Source organism: Pipra filicauda, unplaced genomic scaffold (genome assembly GCF_003945595.2).
Source record: "Pipra filicauda isolate LSUMZ 115617 unplaced genomic scaffold, ASM394559v2 scaffold6_size6359152_pilon, whole genome shotgun sequence".
Classification (NCBI taxonomy): domain Eukaryota; kingdom Metazoa; phylum Chordata; class Aves; order Passeriformes; family Pipridae; genus Pipra; species Pipra filicauda.
In genome coordinates, this window is record NW_024104865.1 from 3331150 (window position 1) to 3350764 (window position 19615).

Here is a 19615-nt window from a genome sequence, read left to right on the forward strand (position 1 = left end):
TCATGTAGACACACACCAAGCAAATCTTTATCTAATTAGCTCCTCTCCCTGATCACTTCTTCTCCCTGGACCTCTTCAATTCCACTCCCTGTCACTGCCTTCTAGCTCTTTTCAGCCTGCTCCTCCTTGGCCTTGCAGCTTCTTCAGCTCCAACTGAATCCTCCCTTCCCCCTCATTCTTAGCTGCTGCTCCATCAGACCCTTCCCTCCCCCTCACTCCACCCACCACCTATCGCTTGACGGGATACGCAGCTGGATTCTCAGGTGAGATTCCATTTTTCTAAAAGATTCAGGGGATCAAGAGGTGGGCTACCTTGCTCAGTGTGCAGATCATCGTTCTACCATTTCATGTAACGTTTAGTGAAAGGCACTTCTTTGTGTTCCTTTTCCTCCTCCCTGCAAGGTTGAAAGGGGCAAAAAGATGAGGAACTGCAAAGTACTTGATCAACAATAATTTAAAGAAAGAGTTTGCTGTGCAGGGAATGTTTTCCTAATGATGTTTCTTTAATATAGTTCTGTTATAGGTTGTAGCTTGAAAGTTGTAGGTAGGCATTTGTATTGCATGGCACTTAAGTAGAAGGCTTTGAGGAACTGCTGTTGAAATGACGGTGAAATTCTGGAATATACAAGGCAAAACTTTTGATCAAGAGCTGCAACTATAGTGATTGCCTTTCTGGGAGTTTGCGTGCGCTCACTCTTTTCCTGTCTATTGCCTTAATCACCATTTTTCTGTTCCGTTTTATTATGCGATCCTACACTCGCTCTCTGCAGCCATTCCACATGTAACACTGTGTGGTAAATATGGTATTGCCAGTGTGAAAAGATCTGACTGAAATTATGCAATTGATAACTACTTGTAGGTGGTTTGATTTTCGTGTGGTGGCTTGTTTGGGGTTGTTTGTCTCTTTTTTGGTTTGGGATTTTGTTTTTTTATAGTAAATACTGTAGGGGCATGAATGTTGATGATCAAAGGTGAACTTCTGATAAAACTACTTTTATTCTTAGTTTCTTGATTCCTGTTACTTTGCCATTTTTCCTTAGAACTCCAGACCAGAGACGACAAATGACGATGATGAAGCACTGGATGAGGAAACAAAGAGAAGAGATCAGATAATTAAAGGGGCCATTGAAGTCTTAATACGAGAATATTCCAGCGAGCTCAATGCCCCCTCCCAGGAATCTGACTCTCACCCCAGGAAGAAGAAAAAGGAAAAGAAGGAGGACGTATGTGTTTTGATTTTGGACAAAACAGATTTTTTTTCTTCAACTCACCTTTATATAATGGCCAAACCTTGTGCAAATACTTTAAACCTAAACTTCTGATGAGAAAACACATCAACAACCATTGATGTCAGCAGCGGTTTTTTGGTTTTGTTTTTTTTTTGAGCTGAAAGCTAGTCAGTTATAGACACCATCCACTCAGGATGGTTTAGGCATCTAAGCACCTAGACTTCTTGGAACAACAGGTTTGAATCTGGGCAGGACTGAACCAACCTTTCATCCCTCTGAAGGTGGAAATACTGAATTTAGTGCAGTTTAATCTGTATGTGCATGTAGACGTTCAGATGAGAACTAAAAAAACAACTGTAAAGAGTTTCTGCATACCATCCATTTCCAATGAAAGATGCCAGGAATTTGGTAGTTTTTGACAAAATTCTTCTCTCTGCTTATATAGTATGCATTCTTGTAGTGTGCCTTGATCCAGCTGGTTGCAACTGTCTACCCAGGTGTGGAAGCACTTCATTAGTTGTATATGTGTATACCTTACAAACCTTGAAGGGATCCTTCAGGGATGAAAGGCACATTATAGTCTTCCTGCCTTACAAAATCATACATCTCAATTTGGCTGCATTTGATCAGCTGGCTTTCATATCTTGTGCAATGCAAAAAAAACCATGTTAAGCAGGAATGAATGTTCTGGTTTAGACCTGCCTCTGTCAAATGACCTTTTTATGGATTAAAACAAACTGGAGAAGGGGGAACAAGAATAAGCAAACTCAGACTTAGCTTTTCCAGCAAAGTTTCTAACCATGGGAAAATGGGCTTTCACACCTACCATTTGGCACCTAATGTGAAAGAGATTGGAAAACGGTTTGACCAAGATTTTTACACATTTCAGTCTTCTGCAAAGTACCTATTCCAAGGCAATAAAGCAGTAATGCTTATGGAGTTTAAGCATGGTGCAAGAAGTAACATCTCCCACAGAGAGCAAGTATATCTTCCCACAACATTGTTAGTCATGGCCAACCTGAGGTATAAAAGTGCTGAGCTGAGAATTTGTTTTTCTTTCCTCTCCCTCCCTTTGGGAGAAGATGTTTTTTTGGATGAGAATTTGCAAATGAGTAATGAGTCATTGTTTAATGCTATCAGCTGTATTTTTTTGTTACAAGCACTGTTACAATGTCTGTTGTCCTGTGGGTAAATATATATATATGGCCATGAATAATGCCAGGCAGTTAAACATTGTAAGGGACCGTTGCAGTCGTTGAAGAGCTGGATGCTGACTATGTCCCTGGGACAAAGTGATATTCTAGCTCTGTGTTGTGTAGAATTTTGCCAATCTGAGCTAGTCAAGTAGGCAAATAAGTTCTTTTAAAATACACAGCACTTGTGGGTTGAAATGCATCCCATCATACCTCCCATATTGGGAAGGAGGAAAAGAAACTTGGAAATTGCCATCTTTGGCCTGTGTGGATAGAGGTGGGAGTGAAGAGACGGTACTAGCTTGTTGCTCTTGTCTTTAAAGGAGAGTGGAGAGAAAGACTGTTGAGGGTGGGGGGGAAAGGGAAGATGGATGCAGATATATTGGGGGGGCAGAGGGAGGGTGTGGAAACTTGCCAGCCTTGGGGCTGTTGTCCCCTGAAGAGCTTGGTATGAAGAAGATTGTGCTATCAATCCGCTGGTGTTAGCAGCAGAGGCTGTTAGTTCTCCTGGATGAAGGCATGACTGATGTGGGGGAGTTGAAAATGTGTGTGGGGAACTGAGAGTGAGTGGAATCTGGTTTTCAATTTCAAGCACGGGGGAACCTCGCTAATTCGCACTAATTATAAGTTAGCAGGTGCAATCTACCAAATTTTGCGAATTAGCGAGTAAATAAAATCAAGATATACAACATTTATTTTGGCAAGTGTAGCTTAGCCTTGTTTATGATGCTACCATAGCGTACTAATATCCTGTAGTACACTTGTAATTCAGTGAAGTCTTACTAACATGAGACATCACTATGTGTTTTAAAGTAGTTCAGCAAAGGGAGAATTAGCGAGGTTCTTCTGTAACTTTGTTGAATCAAAGAAATGAGATCACAGCAATACAATATTGCTTTGTAGTACAAACATACAAAACATTGTTTTTCAGAGTAGTGTGCAATCTATTTTTAAAAAAAAAAATCTCCGTGGATTTTTCCGCAGATTTTCCGCAGATTTCCAGTGGCCCCACTGATACCTTATCCACTCATCACCAAGGTTCGTTTACATTGTAGGCTTTGACAATGACTATGTTTACTGCTAGTTGCCAGATTTGTGACTCTTGTCCATCTGATTTTTTTTTTTTTTTTTTTCACTCATTAACATCAGACTGTCAGGTTTGGTACTGCAGAAGGACTTTATTTATCTCTTGCAAGACTGGTTGAAAACTTCTAACCTGCGGCTTTTCTCTTTTTCTCCTGTGTCTGTACAGATGGCTCTTAATGCTTTTACTCCTGTCCCCCTTGTTTTTTAGGAGGATATAAATGCTATAGAAATGGAGGAAGACAAAAGAGACCTGATATCAAGAGAGATCAGTAAATTCAGAGATACACACAAGGTAGTATTCTTGTTTTTGCACTTGATAAAAATTAGGCTTTTTCAAAATCCAAAAAACCACTATTATAAAATTTAGCAGTACATTGCATTATCACTTAAAATGATGTTTATATTAGGTTTAATATACATATAGTTCTTTACAAGTCAAAAAAAGACAACTGCCACGTTAAAGTGGCCCTTGACATCTTTATGCTAAGACTTTGATTGCTACTGAGTATTTTGCAGTCTTCTCACTTTACCATGACTAAAGGCAGCTTAAGTTGCTACACATACATTAAGTCAAGATATTTATAACTAAGGCTAAACGGGGCTGCAGCGTAAGACATACACTTGAGTGTGTTTCTGTAGGTAGATTTGTAACATTATCCAAGATTTTATGAAGAGTTGAAACTTGAATTAAATTTAAGTCTTTTATTTTAATAGTTCTAAGTTAAGAGTGGGGGAAGATAAAAATAGGTCAGTGGTTACCAGACTTACCAAACTTTAGATGCATGGAAGAACTGTAAATTCCCATAAAGCTAATCTATTCATTGACCCCCACCATTATGATAGAGATCATATGGTGACTAATGCAAGATGAAACTCACAGCTTGGAAAGTAACATGGAATAGGATGTAAGTATGAGCTTCTGTTTTTTATTATACTTATGGATGCCCCCTCAGAAAAATATGCAAAGGGGTAACTGGCTTGGAAATGTTTGTGCACATCAAGTCCCACCTCAGGGTTCCCACTTACAGAAGTTTCCACTAATGCTAGTGCATCTGTGAATGTTTCTGCTTTGGAAGGTGATACTTGCGGATAGTAAAGTGCAACTATGCATGTAACGTTCTTATTTTAATGTTTAGCTTAAAGTTGGTATTAATTTTTCCCCAACAAGATTGGAATGGTCCTTGGCCTAGAGAAGTATCAGCAAGCTCCTCTTTTGAGCACACACTTTTCTTTCAAAATACCCCCAAATCAACATTAAAGAAAAGGTGAAGTATGCCCGTGTTATTTAGCTTTACCACATGCAATCACTGGGGTTGGTATCATGTTTTCACACAACTGTATCAATATAAACACAGGTGACTACGTGTTATTGTAAGTACACATATTCAGTTTTGCTCTTGACTGAAGTTGTTGAAGATAAAAACCTGGGGAAAAATTCTAGAAAAAAATCATCTGGAGAAGCTCAGCAATTGAATGTGAAACTGGTCAGTGGTGAAACTTCAGTAGAATTATGTTCAGTTCCCAGCCCCAAGTTGTCACTGATACTAAGATGCAAAAAAGTAATAATTTTTTTTAAAAAATTACAAACAAAACAAACAAAAACCAAGCTTCATTGTTTCAGAAGCTGTTGGGCATTTTACTGCCTTTAATCTATTATTTGGGGGGCTGTTTTGGGTTTCTTAACATTAAAAATCAACTGGAAGTAGTCATTGTATATATTGGATATGTTTAAAAGGGGCTGTTGAATCCTTAGCAGCTGGCTAGTGAGCACAGTGAACCTTTGCATGTTTTTGGTATGAGTTTATAAAACAATAACGACAGACTGTCAGGGTGTCAGCATTGCAGGGGGCGTCCATTTACAGCACGGACGAGTCTGAAGAGAGCTCAAGGTAAGATTTATAATTCTTCTACCTGTTCATTTCTGTTCATTACTTCAATTTATCTGATACTGTTCCCATCCCATTACCCTTTCAGATCCTTTTATTTAGGCTTACAGAATTTAAAAGAGGTCAGATTTTGATTACAAAACAGACCAGTTGATTTTTTTCGATTGGATTTTAAGAAAGTGGACTTAGAAAATGGATCTTAACGTATCAAAATTTGTTTATGTGTATTTACACTTGTGTGAATATATTTAAAAAAAAAAAAAGAAAGAAATCCACTCTCTTGAGAAATGTCATCACAAACAAAGTTTTTGAGAGTGGCAAAACAGGAGTTCAGCCAAAGATAACCTGTAAGTATCAACCACTTCAGTATGTAAAGTTTTCTTTAAAAGTATATGAAATTTGAGGTAAGTTGGATTTTTAAAAGTTGACAACCTAGCTTAATATCTGACCGTACTGAGGTTTAACACTGTAAAGCTCCTGGAAAATGCAGTCCTTAGAAATTAGTTTTCAGATTAGTGTATATTTCAGGATCTAAGTTTGATTTTTTTTTCACATCAGTTTCCTACCAATTCCTGCCATTTTTAGTCCCTTTTTCCTTTTGTGATTTCAATGTATCCAACATCGGTTTGCCTGTATTGTGCTATCAATGCAGCATAGTTTCACTGGATACATTAATCACTAGTGAATTAGCTTTATTTATGTAATCCTTTGTCGGTTCTCTGGTCCCTGTGCCCATGGCAGAAGAACACTAATCAGGTAAGATTGCTTTTTAAAGTTGTCTTAAATGCTTTGTTTAAAAGAAAAGAAAAAAACAGAAACCAGAGAAAATGCTGTTTCATTGTTCCAGTTTTTAATTTCATTTCAGTGATGGTAAACGTGGAGCCAAAGGGGATAAACGTGTTTATTCTGCTCAATATTTGTTCAAAAAGTGGTATTCTGGCATCCATCAGGTTGAAATTTGGTATATTTGGTTGTTATTTGGTATATTTGTGAACCGTGTACTTGCTCTTCCTCCCAGAAACATAGCTTATAGGCAAGGTTAATCCAGTGTTGGCGGCCCATGTCCTAGCACAGCATCTGTAAGTTAACACATAACAATTGCTTCCAAGGATGGATTTATCTATCATTCTGTTGATGTATTTTCTAATGTCTTATAGGAATTCTGGTCACAAGTACTATATCTAATTGAAAAAAGGGGGCAATTTGGTACAGTTTTTAGTAAAACTGTAGCAGGTAACCTTTAGTTCCTGTGTTTCAAAAGAGCTATTTCCAACCTTTTGTTAACTGTCTCCATCTTGCAGTGGCGGAAGTTAAGAATTCCGTTCTGCAGAGTCCAGTTCTTACCAATGAACAGTTAGAACTTTTTTAGGGAGGGAAAAGGGGAAAGGTGTCAGTTTTCTTTACTGTTTAACCACATGCACCACATGTAAGTGGATGTATTTCTTTACCCAAGTTTTCATATAGGATAGTTTTGGTCTGCCAAGACTTTTTGGGAAACAACTCACTGTCCCAGTAAGCATTCCACTGAAATATATTGTCCTAGATGGACAGTTAATTTTATCAGCTAGAAGTTCACTTACTTGTACCTATGTGGCTTAGAGGGCAAATGGAATTTGAATCCCACCTGAATGATGACTGGTAATGCACTGTGTATGTGCACTTTAGTCAGCTTATAATCCAAGGCCAGCCCTACTCTGCTAAGGTTGGAGATTGCTGGTCCGTGTAGATCTATGCTTTTGCACGAAACTTAGTCTTGTGATTGCTGCATTTTGATTTCATACTTATGAGTTCCAAAAAATACCCACCAAACCCTATTTAATATTTCAAAATTAGTGGCGGTTTTGGTATTTCCATTACCAGCCTTGTGTGTTGCGCCGGGAATATCCAGTTCCTGTAACTGCAAAATTAACTATGAAAGTTCTCTTGTTGGTTTTTAGAAACTGGAGGAGGAAAAAGGCAAAAAGGAGAAAGAAAGACAGGAAATTGAAAAAGAACGCAGAGAAAGAGAAAGGGAGCGGGAGCGTGAACGAGAAAGGAGGGAGCGTGAAAGAGAGAGGGAGCGTGAACGAGAGAAGGAGAAGGAACGGGAGCGTGAACGGGAGCGAGATAGGGATCGTGACCGAACTAAGGACCGGGACAGAGACCGTGAACGAGACAGAGATCGTGACAGAGATCGTGAAAGGAGTTCAGATCGCAAGGATCGGAGTAGATCAAGGTAAATGTATCTGGATTGCTGTTCATCTCAGTTTTTCCTAGAGATGTTTACTAAATGCATATAGTTCAGCAGATCAGCTGCCATTCAAAAGAGAATGGTCCTTGTGGAAGATCAGAGTAACAATAGGAAATTAAAATTTTGGAAAGTGTTGTATTTATACAAATTGGGAGAATACTTGATTCCCTCCACAGCACAAGAGTATAAGGACTGCAATATGCAGTAAGCAACCCCCAAACCATGGCTTAAAGATACTGGTTTTATCTCAAATCTCTCTTATTTTTCATTATTAGCTTTATTCCTACTTAAGGTTGCCTTACGTCTGTTGTATGCTTTAGCTTAACTGGGTTTTACTTTTTCCTTTGTTATTTGGTGGGATTTTTTGGTTGGTTGGTTGCCTTGGGGATTTTTTGTGGGGTTTTTTGTTTGTTTTGTGGATTTTTTAGTAAAAACATGGGGACTACTCGGTCTCAAACTGACTAATCATGTCACATACTCTGAGTGCTGCTTTTTCTCTCTTCACCATAGAGAAAATAGCTGTTTCACTTCAAATCATCTAGTCAGTAGTGTTAAAATTGCCTGTAAGCCACGTAAACATGAAAGATTTATTAAGGATACCCTTTATTTGTGGTGGTTTTAACTTGTTTATAGAGAACTACTACCAGATTCTGATAAGAAATTGCCACATGCTTATGCTTGGTTTCTGTAGATATTGTTTTTTAATGGTTAGTGCTCAAACAACTACTTTTAGGTAAATGGGTTTTTGAATAAGTTAGTAGTATTGATTTATGCCTATTGCTATACCAATTAATCATCCTGTAAATTGCAGAAGAAAAATAACCTGTAAGATGTTGTAAATCATTTGATTGAGTGGGGAGGAATGCTCTGTACTTAACTTGGCGGTTTTTCCTTCCTTCAGAGAAAAAAGCAGAGACAGGGAAAGAGAACGAGAACGCGAGAGGGAAAGAGAACGAGAACGCGAGAGGGAAAGAGAACGGGAGCGGGAACGGGAAAGAGAACGAGAGCGGGAAAGAGAGCGGGAAAAGGATAAGAAGAGAGACCGAGAGGAAGATGAAGAAGATGCCTATGAACGACGAAAACTAGAGAGGAAACTGCGTGAAAAAGAAGCTGCATATCAGGAGGTAGATTGGGATTTTTAAGGTTCTCTAAATAAAATAATGTTTCTTAAGAGTTGATATTAAGTCTACTATAAAACACATAGTTCCTTCTCCTAAAAAAGCTTTTAATCTTTGAGTACGTGAATTGGGGCAGAATATGTAAGTCACTGTCAAAATAACTTTTGACTTCTTATTCTGATGTTTTAAAATAAAATTTTGCAAATTCTTTACAATGCAGTTGTTTTAAACAACAATCCAGACTAACTCTGAAGTAGTACTACTGTTCTTAATGTTCCTGAGATTTGAGTGTGCATATTTCCTTCTGTTGTAGCGTCTTAAAAACTGGGAAATCAGAGAACGAAAAAAAAGTCGAGAATATGAAAAAGAGGCTGAAAGGGAAGAAGAAAGACGAAGGGAAATGGTAAGGTTCATAGTTTTACATATCATTTTTCCTGCTTTGTTCTCTTGGTCTCATTTAGAATGGAACATTGTACTACTGTTTATCAATACTAGTAGAACTCTCATTTTGTGAGGAGACCATGTGTGTTTTTATACAAAAACCCCACACTTAATAGACTTGAAACAGAAGATGTCTAATAAGTGTGAGTACTATTTAGAGTCTGGAAACAAAGCCTAGTGGCTTGGTCTTGTGAAGGCAGGAGTGAGAAGTGGGGAACTGCAAAATACGGTGGTCTGATCATCATGAACTATTACATCAGTAACTTGTATTTGCGTCAGATTTGTGGCAAAACTTACTGTATGTTTTCCGTCATGCAGGTGGGACTAGGCCTGGTTTTTAATTTCCAACCTGCTTATGTGCCCAAACCTTCTGTGAGATATGATTTTAAGTTATAGGGGTGTTGTTTCCCTTCATAATTTTCCCAGAGGAGAGGAGATATTGAGAGAGTTCTAAGTAGATGATGGGTTAGGAATTGCTTCAAAGCCAAATATGTAAAGAAACATGCAGGGGTGAGGGGATTATAAAATACACTGTTTCATGTGGAATCTAAGTTTTCCTTCTAAATGCATAAGGGGGAAAAATGTTTGAGAATGACTCAAGGATATTTTCTATTCATAATCCTCCTGGATGCTGGCTATGGATGGCAGCTGTAGAAAGCAGTATTAAATTTTGTGCTGAATTTACAACCATAATCATAATTGGTTTCTCAAAGTCATCAGCATAGCAATATTTTACTGTTGGTTTAAAGATATTGCTTAGATACAGGTTAGAATGTCCTAATTTAGATTTCTATTTTGATATGATCAGAGGGAGAAAAAAAATGTCTCCTCTCTATGCCCCTTGCCCTCTTCAATTTTAGGCCTGTACATTATTATAATGCCACATGGTTTGGATTAGGAACAGGAGAGTGCTTATTCTAGAAGCAGCCATCTGATTTGTTTCTGTGCATAACTAAATCTTTTTTTAAAAAGCTCTTGAAACAAAGCAGTACTGATAAAATACACTTAAGATGCCATTAGAAAATACCTAGTACTTGATTTATGGATTTGGAGAACAGGAACTTTTTATCCTCTTCATCTGTAATGAAAAAAAAAAAACCAACAACCAAACAAACAAAAAAACACGTGTGTATATATATGTGTGTATGCATATATATGCAAATCAGTGACACAATCCTAGTGAACCTGATGGAGGCAATTCTAAAACTTTTCCATTTTCTCTTTGAAAAACTCTGTATTTTTAGTTGAAAGTGCAGTAGATCTACAATTAACTTACTAATAATATTACTAAATTTTAAATTCTTGGAAAGAAAACCAGAAATCATTACTTAAGTTTCAATTCCTTGCAGACAAAGGAAGCTAAACGGTTAAAAGAATTCTTAGAAGATTATGATGATGACAGAGATGATCCAAAGTACTACAGGTATGTCTTTGTATTGATTCCTAACAATTAAGTCTTCATTGTTCATTTCAACACAATTGTGGGGTTTGTTGGCAGAGGCTTATGGAGTTTATATTTAACTGATTATGTGGCACTGTAAGGGTTATAATGATCTAAATTTTTTCAGTGTCACTCACTGACAGAGGGAAGAGGGAAACTCCTTACTGCTACTTGTTAATGCTTGGGAGTAGCTGTTCATTCCTATCACTTAAGTCGTGGGTGAGGCAGGGTAGAGGTCAGTGAAATGTCAAAATAAGGTGGTGGGGGCAGGGAGAAGGGAACAAGCATGCCTCTAAATAATTCACTATAAGGAAGCTGTAGATAGTATGAAGAACAAGCTTGTTAATAGTAAAGCATTGGAAACATCCTTCAGCATGTGACTAACGTTTGCATTAAACTAATTTAGCAGAAGTGGTTCTTGTCAAAAACCTATAAAATAATTTGATTCTTTCTCTAAAAAGATCAGCAGCCACATTCTACATCTGTTTGTGATGGAGTAGTTTCTGTATAGTAAGGTTGATACCTGGTATCTTATATTTTTCTGTTACAAAAATAGAGGACACCAGTGCTCTTATGAATCTTATTTTCATTTAGTGGAAGATACATCTGTATGAAGTTTTTCTTGTATTGTGGTACAAGGTTCTCATTGAAATGTTTTTTGAAGTACAAAATGTGTATCTCTTGTAGGGGTAGTGCTCTTCAGAAGAGGCTACGAGACAGGGAGAAAGAGATGGAAGCAGATGAACGGGATAGAAAAAGGGAAAAGGAAGAATTAGAAGAAATTAGGCAGCGTCTTCTGGCAGAAGGACACCCAGATCCAGATGCAGAACTCCAAAGGGTGAGTAGCTGTTGGTCTGATAGGAAAAAAAGTCCTTGGTATTCTGGTTGCATTGAGCAAAATTGTGTAAGCGATCTGATATTTACTATTTCCTCTGTTCACTTTTTCTTAAAAAGAAGTCTTGATGAGCAGTAAGAACAATGAAAAAAAAAAAAAAAAACAAACCACTTTCCAGATTAACATCCAGATTGGATGGAGTTGGAAAACAAATCTGAATTAATCACTATTTCTTATAATAACACCAGTAGTTGCATGTATTTCTTGACTAACGGTCTTCTAAAGAGGTGGGTCTTTAGATTCTTTTCAAACAGTGCTGGTTTTGAGAGAGCTTCTATTTTGCTGATTGTTTCTTTCATTGTAGATGGAGCAGGAAGCTGAGCGGCGCAGGCAGCCACAAATTAAACAAGAGCCAGAGTCTGAGGAGGAAGAGGAAGACAAGGCAGAAAAAGAGGAAAAGAGAGAAGAGCCAGAGGAAGAGGAAGAGGAGCCCGAACAAAAGCCCTGCCTTAAACCAACATTACGACCCATCAGTTCTGCTCCATCTGTTTCTTCTGCTAGTGGAAATGCAACCCCTAACACACCTGGTGATGAATCTCCCTGTGGCATTATTATCCCTCATGAAAATTCACCTGAACAACAGCAGCTGGAGGAGCATCGGCCCAAAATAGGACTTAGCCTCAAACTGGGCAAGTTTACATTTTATTTCAATCTTTCATATGGGATCAAAGTGGAAAAAAAAAAAAAGCCAAGCTGAGTAACCACATGGTTTTCCAAATGTTTTGATGTACTTATGTCACATTCTTGTTACCCAGATGCTGTGCTTCATTTGCCCTAGAAGATACGTTTTATAGAGCTCTCTTCTTCCAAAATTTAGAGGGGAAAAATAGAGGGAAGTTTTGGCATGTTCAAGGCTTAAAATTTTTAGCAATGTTCTGAGCTGGGATTGGTTATTTTCACATGCTTTTTCACCTTAATATATCTATAAATATCTCTTTTAAAACTCATTGCTTCTTTTCATTGGTGTAAGTATATGTTAAATTTAAGACCTAGATAGTTCTTATATTTACTTAAAAAGGCCCTTTTAAAGAAAAATAAAATTAGATTTTTTTTTCTTCCTCTTAGAGTATCACAATGAATGGATGACAACTGTGAGTGGAACTTGAGCATATAGTTCCTTAGTACTTTAGCAATATCTGGGTGTTCTAAAAAAATTTAGTTCTGAGCAGCAGAACTAAAGATATTTGTATTCCAGAAGGTTTGTGCATATATTATTTATTATTTCAATTATACGAGGCTGCAGTTTGAGCTCACACTGTGTTAGATCTTCAATGAAGAGAGGCTCTATGGTATTAGGCTGATTAGCGCTTTTCCTACAGCAGGATTCGTTGCAACCTTTCACTTTTGTGCTCTGCTTCTGCTAAGGTTGAAACTCGGCTTTAGCCTTCCTTTCACTTAGAGTGCTAATTAGTTTCAGGGTAGAGAAAAAGATCCTATTTTTCAAAAATCTTGAACAAACTCCATCTGAGATTTTTACCTCTTTTGCCACTTTTATAACAGAGTTTGAGAGATTAAAAGCCGATGCCAGGCATTCACAGGCATTTATATAACATACAAACCAACATTCCTCAAGAAATGTGTGAAGAGCAAACTAGTTTCAGTTGAAGTTCATGAATATGTTATTCTGTCTTTTGGGTTCTAGGTGCCTGCAATAGTCCTAATCAGCCCAATGCTGTAAAAAGGAAGAAGCTTGCTGTGGATAGTGTTTTCAATAAATTTGATGATGAAGACAGTGATGATGTGCCCCGCAAAAGGAAACTTGTCCCCCTGGATTATGGAGATGAAGATAAAAGCAATATCAAAGGCAGTGTCAATACAGAAGAAAAACGCAAACATATTAAGAGTCTCATTGAGAAGATTCCCACAGCAAAACCAGAGCTCTTTGCTTATCCTCTTGATTGGTCAATTGTGGATTCAGTAAGTTGATTTCATTTAACCATTTACAAAAAGGCTTAATTTTTCCAAACCTTTAAATTGAATAGAAAAACAGTGTTACTGGGACCCCGGTGGATTGGAGGATTACCATCAAATGGAGTCAAACTTGAGTCCTCTATTTCTTGTTCATATATAATCCTTATTCTGGAGTATGCCTGCTTATTTTTGTTTGGTCTCTTTTGAATCGCTGCTACTGCATACATGTCTAGCAGTTTTATGGAAGAGGGAAAAACTTGTCCTGTAAAAACATGTTTGAGTGGATGTCCGAAATACTTGCAGATGCCAAATCCCTGAGGGTTGTCTCACTGACAGCAATATGTATCTTTTGCTAAGTAGTTGTTTGAGTCTTCTAACTGCCTATCTGGCAGTTGTTACAAGACAGTGAAGTTTAAGGCAATTATTCATTTTGAGTTTGTGTTTTTCTTTTTCCAGACATTAATGGAACGTCGAATTAGACCATGGATCAACAAAAAAATAATAGAATATATTGGTGAAGAAGAAGCCACGCTAGTTGACTTTGTTTGTTCTAAGGTTAGTATCTTCTGCTTCCTTTGTGAAGTCTGGGGTTTGCTCCCTATTTAAACTGCAGCAGTGACTGCCATATCTGTGTTTGGAGGCAGTTTGTTCTTAGCTTCTCAGTAATCTGTGATATTGGTCAGCAGAGACGGTGAACTTGGAATCAGTACCCTGATGTTTTACAATTTAACCTCTGTTAGTGCTTATGCACAATATGTACATGTTAGATGCTATGTTAGATAAACATGGAACTAGAGAAAGAAATAACCAGTTGTCAAGAACAGCTGTTATAACTGATAGTTTTACTATTAGATTTCAGACTTAATATCTCACTTGCCAGTAACATTTTTTAACTTAGAAATAGGCTTTGTGTGAATGTAGGGGGAAAAGAGCTAGTAGTTTGATTTTTACGTATGTTTCTGGATTAACTAGATGAATTTCTTAAAAAGTTGTTCCTTTAGTAGTAAGCAAATACTAAGGTTTTAGAGTTAGCATTAGAAATCATTCTAACACTAATCATTTTAACCATTTGCATGACTTGTTGCAACTAAAGTCTGTGGAGCTTCTTCCATCAAATTACAAACTGAATTCTTACAACTTGCCTTTTTATTGTCTCTCAGGACAGCTCTATGGCTTTTTATTAGGGAATTTGGAAAACTGTTCAGGTTCGTGGTACTCATGTTCATAATGGCTTGTCTTGGTTTATCTTTTAGGGCTACTCTGAGAAGCAAAGCAAGTGTGATGGTTTTGTGACACAGTTGATTAGTACAAAGTGAAAAGCAGAAGTTGAATATTTGTCATGCTTATATTAGATATATATGTATATATGTATATATATAAATAAATGAAATTTTATAGTATTGAAAGACAACTTATTTGGTTCTGAAAAAGATTTTGAATACTTAGCTGGATTTTGCATTTACCTGTTATGAGGATTGATACAGGGAGAATTTTGCCTTTACCTTCCATTACAAATTTATTGTTGAAGAAAGGGGAGCTTCTTCCTTGAATTAAGAAAGCTTAGCTGGAGATGCAAGAATAGCCAGCAAATACCTGTGAATCTCAGGAGCTTCCTGAAACTTGTTCTTTAGTAATCAACCCTAAACTTGCACTCACTATGATGGACTCTGATGCAGTTTAATACTAATTTTTGCCTTGGCTAATACTGGGACCTAATGAACTGCAAATACTTAGCGCATGTGCATAGCAGTCAGAATCCAGACATAACTGGATTTTTTCCAAATATGTTTATAGGGTTTATTCTAAGTTTTCAGTCTAAAAACATTTGTTTCTTTCAGGTTATGGCTCACAGCTCACCACAGAGCATACTGGATGATGTTGCCATGGTAAGCAGAAATTGTGTAACTGATATGCCTTCTACACTTTACTGAAGCTAATAGTCAGTTATACAAAATGGCAGGAGTCCATAACAGAAATACTTGGTGTTCATAGAACATGGACAGAAAACACACATTAGATATGAAAGCTGTTTTGATTAAAAAGATTGTGCTAGTGCAGGCATTATTTTGTGGTTACAGCACCTAGGTACAAACTATTGACCCCTGTTCAGAATTTCTCAGTATTCAGAAACATAGAACAAAAATTTTGTCCCAAAGATGTAAGAATCAATAATAACAGACCTGTACCAGAAATCACACTTCTTCCTCCTTCTCATTCTTGTAACTAGGTTTTTATTAGTGGTTTAGTGGGTCTTTTACTAATTAATGAGCAAAAGAGATGATTTTCTCTAGAAGAGTAAAAGCTCTTTTTTGCCTGGTGTTGGAAAAGAGAAACTTTACGAAATAGTGCTACTGTTTCACCATATTTTATACACTGACAGGTGAATAAAAACTAATTGTCCACTCTTTTTTGGTAGGAGCCACATGCAAAGTAGAAGTTAGTAGATGGTTCTTGGTGTGACTAGTGAGGGACCTGGGGAACTTCCCAAGAGATGTTATGCATGCTAAAAGTTTGTATGGATTCAAGAAGAGCCTGAATAATGAGTTCAGGAAAGAGAAATTCATTGAGAGTTTACTTAATAAATATCCAAGGAAGTTCCAAGCTGAAAATGAGCAGAAACTAGCAGATAATTAAGGGAAAATACCGCATGTCAGTGTCTTGTTCTTATATTCTTTCCAAGCCTGCCATTTCTATGCCTCTTCCCAAACCACTTTTGGAGACTAGTAGTGCTCAACAGCTGTATTATACAAGTATATAATTAGTGATAAATGCAGGACAGAAGTTCTGTTCAGTCCCTCCCTCAAAGACTTAACTTGTATTATGCTACCTCCACTTTGTAGTGCTGATGTATCTACAATGAGTCTTTATAAGTGGAATGCCTAACCTAAAAGTAATCTATAAAATGTGTATTTCCTGCAGGTACTAGATGAAGAAGCTGAAGTTTTCATAGTCAAAATGTGGAGGTTGTTGATATACGAGACAGAAGCAAAGAAGATTGGCCTAGTGAAATAAAGTACTCTCCTTGCTTCTAGGGCTCCATTTCAGTTTTAGGCTTTTTTTTCCCAATCATTCAAAGACTCTGAATTTTCTCTGTTCTCAGAGACTTGAGACCTGTATTTTTTTATGTAGAAAATGTGAATTTTTTTTGTCCTCTGCTCTGAGGCCTCTTTCACCTTCACAATTAGTTATCTGAATCCTGCATTTGGTTCTCTTTATAATACACAAGGTACAGTTACCAGTATGTTTTATAAGCTGCAGCTACTGTACATGCTCTTTGGTAATTTTGTTATGTTACTCTTATTCTTGTAAATATTAAGAAAAAAATCCCCTGTTTTGCAAAACATTTGCACTTAATGTGGAACTATATCACTGATAGGTGAAGACAAAGGATTTTACTGCAAGTGCTTTTTTGGGGGGCATACTTTCCCTCTTTTTATTTAAAAATCATCAAAATAAAATTTAAAAATAAGTGGCTTGAGCTGTTTTCACAGAACAGCTTTGTGTGTTCATGTGGACTCTTCATCTGACTCTGGAAAAGGAGTTCCTTCAGATTTTTCATTCTGATGTGAACCAGCGGTAGTCTTGGTACTTTGTTCCCCGTTTAGAATTACTAGTGAAGCTGGGAAGTTAATCTCTTGCAGATGCTCTGCTTCTTTCCCAGAAAGTGCAAATGGCAGGAAGTTTTTTATTTGCTCAGTTAAAACAAGAGTAGGACCTCAGTAAGTGCTATCTAATGATTTTTTTTTTTTAACCTAGGACATCATCTCAATTTCATTGTAGCCCTTACCCACTATCCCCTCTGTCTCCAGAATAATCAGATTACTTTTTTTTAAAAGAAATTATTTTTAAAAACATTTTTAGTTCATAGAAACAAAACAAAAAACCTTGTTTCAATGTAACTGTCTCAAAAAAAAAAACCCAACTAAACTGTAAGTTTTCAAACAAAGCTGAAATCTTGTTTTTATCCATACTGTTAAACTAGCCCTGAATTTTGTTTTCTACTGTACGCAGTCTATTGTCCACAAAAAGAGGGTAATATTTTCCTGCCTTGTTTGTATGGGTTTTTTTTATAAATAGTCTGATATGGTATAAATGATGACATGTACTGTAAACTGCATTTTTTTATCTCATACCTGGGTAAGAAGTCAAATCGATAATATGCTGTGAGCGGTTTTGATTGCAGGAGGACTGTATTCCAGGGAGCAAACTGTCTCAAAAATATTTTTAATTTTTAAAACACAGTTCTTAATGGCAAACAAATAAAGTAAAGGTGTTCCAGTATCACTATATTGTATTTAACTGAAGGATGGAGGTTGACCTGTTCAGAAAAGATAACTGTGACCTTGAGTTACTAGTTCTTTGTATCTGGAGAGGACACTTGAAAACACTGTTCTTAAAAAATGGGATCGTGTAAAGGTTCCACCATGTAAATATTTCAGATATTAAAAATGTATATATTTGATTCAAGGGCTCATATTCTTTTGGAGTCTTGTGCAGCATGCAATTATATTTAATACTGCTTACTGAATCAACAACTGTTCCCACATGAGGGGTGGGGTTTTTTTAAAACTACCTCCTGCTTTTTATTAGGTGACAAGAAGCCTGCAAATTTAGATGTGATCCCGATATGTTCTTTCTCATCCCTATGATACTACACAGCACAAAATGTTCTTTTTTAACTTGAAGTGTAATGCTCTGTTACTTTTATGTTTTGCTTGAGTTTGCATGAGAATGTTTTGTTTTACATGCTTATATGCTGCAATCTTCCTATTTTTTCTGCAACTTGATGTAACCCTGAGAAATCACTTCCCCATTCTCCTCATACAGTTTTGCATCAGCATTTACCAGAAATTTTTCAGATTCTAAATAAATTCAAAACTTGCTCTGTAGTTAATACAGAGAAGAGGGAGACTGAATTTCACGAGTGCCTTTTGACCTGGTTAATGGCATTCTCTCTCTCAGTAGTAGTAGTAAAATAATACAAATGTGACAAATGCATTGTGATGCCACTATGTGACAGATTGACAATGTCCTTATTGAGATTCTTCAGTGAAAGCTCAAGTTGTGAAACCTCAAGATTATTTTTTTTCTGCCCTAAAGCTGTATGTGTACTGGACATAAGATTGTACTCTTCCTAAGGAGACTGAAGGTGCCTGGGTGAGAAAAAACATCTAGAATTTAAGCTGGAGTGTTAAATAGCTAAGTAAATAAGTATATAGAATCATTGTGACATCTTGAAAAAATTAATTTTGTGGACGTTGAGGTTTCCTTCAGTAGTGGAAGAAGGAAGGAGTGTTCATTATAGCATCTCTCACTTGGCTTATGCAAGTACTTCAGCAAATTTTCTTCTTTCAGAATGCAAGTATGAAGTCACTTCTATTTTTACCTCTTACTCAAATTATTATGTCTCAGTGATGATATATTTTGTGTCTGCTGGAGAGCAGAATACAAATTATGTACTGCTGAGGTTCTTAATATAGAAAGTAACTTCTGTTTGTTAAGTTTTTCTTTTGAAATGCAGTAACAGAATTATTTCAAGATAAATCAGAATTATCTCAAGATAAATTGGGAAAATCTGAGGTAGAAAAAGCCTTTTTTGCCAATATTACAACACTTTCTGAATACATGATTTAATATCCACTAAATGTATTGTGTTAGTGAATGCACAGATCAAGAGTATGCTCAGAATGAGCTACATTAGGAAACTGCAAGTTGCCACTGGATATTCAGTGCATCGTGCCACAGTGTGATCCATTCTGTGATGGAAAATGACTTCAAAACTTCCACATACTGTGCAGTGAAGAAATACCAGTATTTACACAACAGAACTGGATATATTAGTTGTTGATCTGGACTTTACTGTAGAGTAAGGCTTTGCACCTTGACATAACACATGCCTTTATTCTCCTGATAATCATTCTGTATAACTGCCATTCAGTGCTATTTGGAATATGTGAGTACAAAATATTAAATACCATTTTTGTCCATTAATATGCACTGAAAAGAAATGGGAAACAAGGAACAAGTAAGATGCATTACCAAAAATGACACATTTTTATATTACCTTTAAGTTGGTAAGAGACTTTTTTTTCTTAGAATATTTAACCTGGTCACGTACCCATTTGGTCTTTCTAATCTTGGCTGTTTCCTTCCTCCATTCTCTTTAAGCAGGAACCTGTGCTAAA

At 36.8% G+C, this 19615-nt stretch overlaps 1 protein-coding gene across 3 annotated transcripts in view; it reads left to right on the top strand.

The window, feature by feature from the left end:
* RBM25 (RNA binding motif protein 25) overlaps positions 1-18339 on the top strand; it is a 34145-nt gene extending 15806 nt beyond the window's left edge. For 2 of the 3 annotated variants that reach the window (XM_027749180.2, XM_027749188.2), the window contains exons 7-19: positions 1041-1223; positions 3407-3460; positions 3717-3800; positions 7332-7609; positions 8526-8748; positions 9056-9145; positions 10533-10606; positions 11312-11462; positions 11824-12148; positions 13162-13436; positions 13887-13985; positions 15269-15316; positions 16350-18339. In XM_027749180.2, coding sequence (XP_027604981.1) covers positions 1041-1223; positions 3407-3460; positions 3717-3800; positions 7332-7609; positions 8526-8748; positions 9056-9145; positions 10533-10606; positions 11312-11462; positions 11824-12148; positions 13162-13436; positions 13887-13985; positions 15269-15316; positions 16350-16442 — 1977 coding nt within the window. In that variant the 3' untranslated portion in view covers positions 16443-18339. The remainder of the gene's footprint in view (positions 1-1040; positions 1224-3406; positions 3461-3716; positions 3801-7331; positions 7610-8525; positions 8749-9055; positions 9146-10532; positions 10607-11311; positions 11463-11823; positions 12149-13161; positions 13437-13886; positions 13986-15268; positions 15317-16349) is intronic. The other variant, XM_027749170.2, reaches the window with a different exon arrangement.
* Positions 18340-19615: the final 1276 nt, after the last annotated feature.